The 8,389-nt window shown below is 45.4% G+C and overlaps 1 protein-coding gene across 1 annotated transcript; it reads right to left on the minus strand.

The window, feature by feature from the left end:
• Positions 1 to 2,403: 2,403 nt before the first annotated feature.
• Positions 2,404 to 7,667, minus strand: LOC124652516 (pentatricopeptide repeat-containing protein At2g33680). Its single transcript, XM_047191536.1, has 3 exons — positions 5,430 to 7,667; positions 3,910 to 3,974; positions 2,404 to 3,828 (listed from the first exon to the last, which is right to left on the minus strand). The coding sequence occupies exon 1, from the start codon at positions 7,665 to 7,667 to the stop codon at positions 5,454 to 5,456; it is 2,214 nt and encodes a 737-aa protein (XP_047047492.1). The 3' UTR covers positions 2,404 to 3,828; positions 3,910 to 3,974; positions 5,430 to 5,453.
• Between the last annotated feature and the right edge of the window lie 722 nt (positions 7,668 to 8,389).

The following is an 8,389-nucleotide window of genomic DNA, read 5'->3' on the forward strand; positions in this document are numbered from 1 at the left end:
GAGAGGAAGCGGATTGGAGAAGATTTTTACCGATCTAGGTTTTCGTCTGTGTTAGCCCACGCGAAAAAGAAGCCGACGGAAAGGAGCCACAGTCGCTGCCTCTTGCTGGTGGCTCCGCACACATTTGGGCCCAGGCGTCATGCATGCAAAAGGAGCAGCCGCGGATGAAAAAAGAAAAGACGCATCGAATGGCTGGAGGTAAAAGTGGGATCCAATTTTTACTGTGCCGGGTGAAATGAGTGCTCACGATTGTTTTGCCCCTTCAGGTGCCTCGTGCGGGCGGGTAGCCTAGCGGCCTTTTAGAATAGAAATTAGTTTCCCAGGGCCATGTTCAGAAGTCACCTTGGCAAACCTGATATCTAACGGCAGCTCGTCAAGCATGGTGTTGCCTGGGATGAGCTTGATCAGCCTTCATCCTGATGCAATTCATGTGTCTGATCAAGTTCCATCGCCACAGAGAACCATTCTGCAACAGAACTGACAGTTGAATCTACAATCATCCTGTGAAAGAGTCATGTTTAGCACAACGCCATTAACATAAGACGCCAAATGGTATGTCGACTCACTCCTAATTACCTCAGCATGTGGCAAGAGATATATCTGTTTCACCAAACCACTCACCGGCTTAATTCTATGTACTATCCCGTAGTTGCTATTTCCCTTATTTTTTCCACATGTCTAAACTGCAGTGTGAGGGTACACAATTGTCCTGCCACACCAAGACAATCTTCAACATTCTTAAGGGGCAATCTGAATTTCCATGGAAACAGCGCCCTGCAGTAATGTCTACCCGCTTTTGAGAGGCAGTTATGCTGCATGTGGATAAGGAAATCACTGTGCAAGGTCTCATCACGTTTTCATATTGTAGCTCTGCAGCACATGGCACAGAAAAAAAACTATGCTGGTATCATCTAGCTTTGAGCAGCTTGTGGATAAGGAATGAATCACTGAAACATAGCACACTTTTCTGCAAATGATTTCATGCCATCAATATGAAGTCTTTCCTGTTGTAACCAATCAAACAATTGCCATCATTCTTCAGTCATGGCAGCACATTACACCTAATGTATCCAGAATGATACATTTTTCAATGGATGAAGATATGCCATCTGATAAAAGCAGAAAAGTGTGATGAGCATTCTGAATTCCACGTGGTCGAGCATTGGACAGAAGCCTTGCAGGCCACTCCAGTTAAACGCTAGAGAGCTAAGATAACAGATTGGTCACTGCAGACATTAGACAATACGGCAAGGAACTAACTGACATGCATTCAGTTAATTTCCGAGTAACATCATACGCATGTAGATTGTAATGCTAGTAGCGAAAGCACCACTCATACAAACATTTTCTCCATCTTCTCCAGTTCTCTATTTCTTCTTCAATGATAATGGAATGTTCTGTTCACTGCATCTGTCGGACATGGCATCGGGAACCTCAGTTATATAACTACTTCTATATAGAAGTACAAGCTCTAAGGGGCTCCAATTTGAGTTCACATTTCTTCTCTGTAAATAAAAGAACATGTAGTTCGTCATACATGAATACATGATCATTCACTTCGTACTCCCACCAAAAATCAGAACCTTGAAATACACACTCCCCACATCAAAGAACAAAGCAGCCTTAAAATGGATAATTCGGAAACCAATCAAGTGAAACTCGCCCTCTGTTTTGAAAATAGTCCTGAGGCTGATTGGTGATGGTCTTCAAGGTCTGCCTCAAGCGGCAGCTTTCATCGTGTCAAAGCAAAGGCCAATGATGGGATGAGCCTTCAACCATGGCACCATACAAGATAGATGGCGAATAATGGTGTGCAGGAAGAGTGTCTGAGTTTTGTTCTTTGGGGAGATTTTTATCAGCCAATGTACGTTTCCGTGCTATTTTTTTATAGATATTTCTTTGTTAGTTTTGGCTGCAATATTTGTCATATGCCACCTGGATGACCAAGTGGCACGGGCAATTTCGCCAGGCATTTGTGTTTGTTAAACGAACATTGTGTCAAATTCAGAGTACCCAAATATTCAACAAAAAAGAAAATTTAAATGTTTAACATTACTATTTACAGAAGCTAAAAATAAACTAAAATATTATTTACATATAAATCTTAAAATGCTTAATGTTGCACTTTTACTATTTACAGAAGCTAAAGCTACAATCTTTTGTAGAAGATGACAGAAATGTAATCTGGCTATGCACAAGCATGTTATACATTAACTACCAAAGTTGATCTTGTGGGCACTGGAGAAATGATTGGCCGCCCCGATCATCCCGCCGGCTGGATCGTACCCAGCATGGCCACCGGTGCTCGTGGCCTTGGGTGAGCCAAAGCACGCGAACCAAGATACCACAGCCGACCAGAAACCAGAGCCGGACTTCTTATGGCTTCCCATGACCACTGTGAAGGGTTGAATCAAATTTCTTGAGATCGGTGTTTTCTGTGTACAAGTTGCAGCCACAGCAGGGGCATTATATAGCACACACCCGGTGTGAGGTAAAAACTGTGGGTGCTTCTGCTTGCTTGGCGACCACGCTGAATAAACTCTGGTCAAGTCAGCACAAAACACAAACTTCCTGTCCAAGAAGCAAATAGCATTATCATTGGGAATGTCCTAATCAGTTGAGTGAAATGGGCAACTAGTAGAAAACAGCTCAACCATGCATGCTGGAATCATCCGCGTGTAGTCTATACACACGCCCGTAGAAGCAATTTGACTGACCGGTCAAAACACCACATGCTGAAAACATCACTGCAGTTTTCCTAGTATCCGCTGACTGAAGTGAACATCGTCTTTGTTCAGAGGCAGGAAAGCTGGTTCAAGTCCAATCAAGAACTGACAACTCACTTTTCTTTTCCCTCCCTAAAAAAAAGACCTGACAACTCACAGCACCTTCAGTACATCAGTGATCAAGTGCGGAATTAATCTTACAGCATCTCTAGCAAATACAACAATAGACATGGCCCGCGAGGTTTTGGCGGAAAAAAAGGAACCAAACAGACACCGCAAACAAGCGATATGCGTGCGTGCTCAATGGCACCGGCCAAATCGGCTCGTGGCGAGCGCATTTTTTCGCCGCGTGGAGGCGGCTCATCTTCAGCGAGGCACATGGCGACGAAGGAGAATTTCTCTTGTTGTACAAATCTCACCAGATCCGGTTCCGGGTTATAAGGTGCAGCCTTCTGACTTCAACCATAAGAACCCACTTGTAACACTGCCATCTACTGTATTTCTCATTTGTCAATCGTGACAAGCAGAAGAGAATACACTGTTCTGGCACCTGAAGACTGACGAATTCTGAAATCTTCCGTCATGTATTGATCAAGTGGTATGTCAACTAACGCCTGATTACCTCAGCTTCTGGCAAAAGATCTATCTGTTTGACCGAATCAGTCACAAGTTTTATTTTCTGTATCCCATTATAATGTTGCTATTTTCATTGAATTTTCCAACATGTCTAAACTGCAACGTGAAGCTGCACAATTGTCCTTCTGAACCAATACAATCTTCAACATTCTTGCTTTTGAGAGGCAGTTATATAGCATGTGGATAACGAAATCACTGTGCAAAGTCCCATCACATTTCTCTGCAGCATGTGGCACAGAAAAAGTTGTTCCGCTGTCATCTTGCTTTGAGCACCGTGCCAGATAAGGAATTGAAGCACTGAAAAATAGCACTGTGTCCTATGATCTGCAAGTTGATTTCATGCCGTCAATATGAAGTCTTTCTTGCTGAACCAATGAAACAATTGCCATCATTCTTCAGCCATGGAAGCACATAACACCTCATGTATTCAGAATGATACATTTTTCAATGGATGAAGATATGCCATCTGATAAAAGCAGAAAAATGTGATGAGCATTCTGAAGTAGAACATTGTTTATGAACTGTTATTCCTTACACTGAGACATACCCCAGTCTCATCAAACATGTAGAAATGGCTGCAGCACCTAGCTGTATTCATTGCTGGTTCTGTATCTGAATATCAAGTTACGAACACATGAGTGTAAGTGCATGGTGATTGATGATAAGAGAACAGCTCTAAAAAAAAATAGAAACACTAAGCATTTGATACAACAATGAAGCAAACCCAGGTTTGTAACAGGATTCTAGCGAAACTGCAAATGCCTGAATTTTCTTTCACAGTAATCAAATAGATCAGAATTCTTTTACATGCAATCAGAAATTTTTGCCAAGTCTGTATCATAGTAGCAGCATTCTAATTAGCATTTCTTCGTCACATGTTGGCATGTATAAAAGGATTAACTTTGATAACATGAACAAGCGAAACAAAGAATGCTCTGAGGACATAATACATTGTATCGTGCAAAGATAGGGATTAAATTTTATAACATGCATGAGCAAAGAATGATCTAAGGACAGAATACAATGTACTGAGCGAAGATAGGAACTAACTTTTACAACATGCATGGGCAGAACAAAGAATGGTCTAAGGACAGAATACATTGTGTTGTCCAAAGATAGAATCTAAAGTACAAGCGTACGCGGTGCATGCTCAGAAGGATTATTGGTACGGAATGAATTAAAAGTGTAGTTGTGTATCAGTTCAATTTTACTAGTAGTGATACTTCACATCTTCTAGTATCGTCATTTGGTTTTATCCAAAGAAAAAAAGAGAATCAAACCTATGAAATCTGAAAAGAAGGGCTTAAATATAATGTAAAGAGACAACAGTTTTATATCAAACAGCACTTATGCATTTCCGCAACAGGACAATTGGATTCATAAATTTGAATTATTTCTAATGGCACTAACATTTAAACGCAAGTCAAGTCCCATACTACTTACTACCTCTGTTCCCTAAATATAAGGCTTATTTCATTTCCTTTGGCTGAGGCTATGACCAAGAATTACACATTTAGTATGTGACTTATGTGATAGAAATCATAATCACAAGTATACTTTTGAATATGAATAAAGTACATTTTCATAGACTAATTGTTGGTCAAAGGCTTGGTCAAAGCAAACAAAATATGCCTTATATTTTGAAACGGAGGGAGTACCATTTTGACAATGATGCAGCAACTTTCATTTGCACAACATATAACCTACATAAATACCACTCCCTTCGTCCTGTAATATAAGATGTTATTACACAACCAATATAGGTTGTAATTGGTTGCAATAAAACCTTATATTACGGGATGGAGGGAGCAGCACAGTATTTCTCACAACAATTTTCTAGTAGAACTGTAGAAACAGTCAACGTTCTTACTGTTCTTGTAGTTTAGGATATCAGATATAGTGCTGATATCCTAAACTCCCATTTAACGATGATGCATAGAAATAGCAACTTTCATTTGCACAAGATATATCCAACATAAATACTAGCACAGTATTTCCCACAACAGTTATTGTTTCATTTTATTTTCTAAATTCTACTAGAATTTTAGAAACAGTCCACGTCCTTACTGTTCTTGCAGTTTAGGATATCAGCTAAAATGCTGATACTAATTCCAGCTCTAATTGATCTTCCTCGTGAAATTCTTCCAGTGTGTTTGGTTCCTCGTCCCATGAAAATTTAGATGTTGGGCAGTAACCTTCGTCCTTCATGTGTTTAGCTAACCTTCTCAACTCCACATTTATATTTTCCGCCTCAGGATGCTGCTGTTCCCCAACAACAAACACATGAACTCGGCTATTAAGCTCAACCCAACTGCATCCTGGATCTTTGCTAACTCCCCGAAGTTTCATCAGATGTCGCACTCGCTCAACATCATTCCATTTTCTCTGGGCAGCATAGATGTTTGACAACAATATATATGCTGATGAGTCCTCGCTACCTAATTCCATCAGTCGTTCACCTGCATATGCTCCAATGTCGAAATCCCGCATTCTACGACATGCTCCTAGTACTATACCCCACAAATAAGTTCCATGGTCAATAGTAATTGACTCTATGAAATCCTTTGCTTCTGTTAGCATCCCTGCCCGGCTAAGCATATCAACCATGCACGAGTAGTGATCCAGTCTAGGAGTTAAACCGTAGTCCTTGGTCATTGACCTAAAATAAATCCACCCTCTGTGAACTAGGCCCATATGACTGCAAGCCCAGAGTACATTAATGAATGTTACATGGTCAGGAGCAGTGCCCTCTAGCTTCATCTCCTCAAACAGGTCCAGCGCACCATTGCCACACCCATTATGCGAAAACCCACCAATGATCGAGTTCCATGCAATTACATCCCTGCTGGGCATCCTTCTAAAGACAGCCAAGCTATCTTCAAGGTTCCCACATTTCGAATACATTGTGGACAAGGCGCATCCAACAGAAGTGCCCAGATCAAACCCGAACTTGAGAATTTGAGTGTGCAACTGCTTCCCTGGCTCCAACGCTGCAATGCTAGCACAAGCTCTAAGACCGCTAACTATAGTCAAGTTGCTGGGAATGATTCCCTCTTTGTCCATCCTGGAGTACAGGCTCAGGGCTTCCTCGTGCTCTCCGTTCTGCACATGCCCAGTAACCATTGCCGTCCAAAGGACAATGTCAACCTCATACAGCTGATCAAAGCCTACCCTCGCATCATCAATGCAGCTACACTTGGCATACATGTCAACCAGCGCGCTCTTCACATATATCTGCGCTTCATGGCCAAGCTTCACGATCAAACCATGCGCCTGTTTCCCTGCCACCAACGCTCCTATATCACTACACCCATTGAGCGCCCCAACGAAGGTGAACTCATTCGGTGAGAACCCTGCAGCATGCATGTTTGAGAACATACTGACCGCGCTTTCTGCATCCCCATTCTGCGCGTAACCGGTGATCATCGCTGACCAGGTGACCGACTCCCTCTCCTTGGTCGACTCGAACACACGGAATGCTGCATCCATACATGCAGCCTTGGCATACATCGTGACAAGCGAGTTCTCAACGGTTACAAACCCACCGAACCCATCCTTCACGACCAGCCCATGCAGCTGTATCCCCATCGGCAAACCCAGCGGCACACTAACCGCGCTGAGGATCGCCGTGGCCACAAACTCGTTTTTCTCCGACGGGCACTCCCCAAGCATCAGCCGGAAGAGCTCAAAGGCCTCCTGGGAGCACTTCCCCGCGGCGTAGCCCGCCAGCATGGCTGACCAGGACACCCCGTTCCGCTCGGGCATTTCGTCGAACACCCTCCGGGCGTCAGCGGCGAGGTCCAGCTTGCAGTACATGTTGACCAGAGCGGTGGACACGAACACGTTTGAGCTGGCCGAGGGGAGCTTGCAGGCGAGAGCGTGGGCGGCGGCTCCTGCGGAAACGGAGCGCGCGCGCGCCGCTGCAGTGAAGGCCGCGGCGAAAGAGTGCGGCGAAGGGAGGATGGCGGCGGCGGAGGAGGAGAGCATGGCGCGGAAGTGGGAGAGCGCGGCGTGGGGGCGGTGGCGGGAGAGCGGGTTGATGAGGGAGTTCCATGAAGCAACGTCCCGGGTGGAGTCCGGGATGTCGGCGAAGACGGCGAATGCCGCCGGGAGGAGGGGGCGCGGGAGGGAAGAGTAGAAGGTGATGAGGGAGTTGGAGACGGGCGTGTGGGCGGCGGCGCCGGACTTGAGCGCCCAGGCGTGGAGAGGCTCGCCGTCGCGGGCGCGGGCGGCACGGCGGAGGTGCTCGACGAATTGCGTGTGGGATATCTGGCGCGCGGAGGAAGAGGGCGCCGCGCCTGCCATGGCATGACGGATGGAGACGTTCTCACTTGTCTAGGTTTTGTCTCTACGGTAGGAGCAGGATTTCTGGCTCTGATCTCGTGTGATCCTTTATTTTTACAAGTTCTTACATCATGTTTATAAGTTCTAAAAAAATAGAAAAACTAGAAGTACTTAATACTCCCTCCGTCCCGTTTTAATTAACTTGGGCGTAATTTTGCAAAAAAAACCTTGCCGGTTTTTACTCCCTACCCGCACATCCTCGTCCTCACGAATCAGGCGGCCGCTCGAATGCTCGACCCAACCCAACCGCTCCGCTCCGCGCGCGCCATCCCCAATTCTCCCCAGCCGCGCCGCCGCGCCTCCCTTCCCCAGCCGCGCTGTCGCGCCTCCCTTCCCCAGTTGTGCTGCCGCGCTGCCGCGCCTCCCTTCCCCAGTCACGCCGCCGCGCCTCCCTTCCTCAGCCGCGACGTGCTGTCCGCAGGGGCCTCGGCGCCGGCAGGTGATGTCCGCCACCTTCGACGTCGGCGGCTACCTTCATCGATCGATTGGAGACGCGGAGATGGAGATGAAGGACGGGGACTACGCCTCCATCGATCGATTGGCGATCTGGTGGAACGGATCTCACGGACACTAGATCTTAGGGGGTCTGTTTTAATATTTGAAACTGTATAGGACGGAAATGTAAAATAAATTTCTGAAGCGTTTTTTCTCCCCCAAGTTAATTAAAAGGGGACGGAGGGAGT

The sequence above is a fragment of the Lolium rigidum genome, chromosome 1 (assembly GCF_022539505.1).
Source record: "Lolium rigidum isolate FL_2022 chromosome 1, APGP_CSIRO_Lrig_0.1, whole genome shotgun sequence".
Taxonomy (NCBI): domain Eukaryota; kingdom Viridiplantae; phylum Streptophyta; class Magnoliopsida; order Poales; family Poaceae; genus Lolium; species Lolium rigidum.

Excerpts from the sequence above, each read along its gene's own strand:
- LOC124652516 (XM_047191536.1), bottom strand. The coding sequence starts at position 7,667 with ATGGCAGGCGCGGCGCCCTCTTCCTCCGCGCGCCAGATATCCCACACG.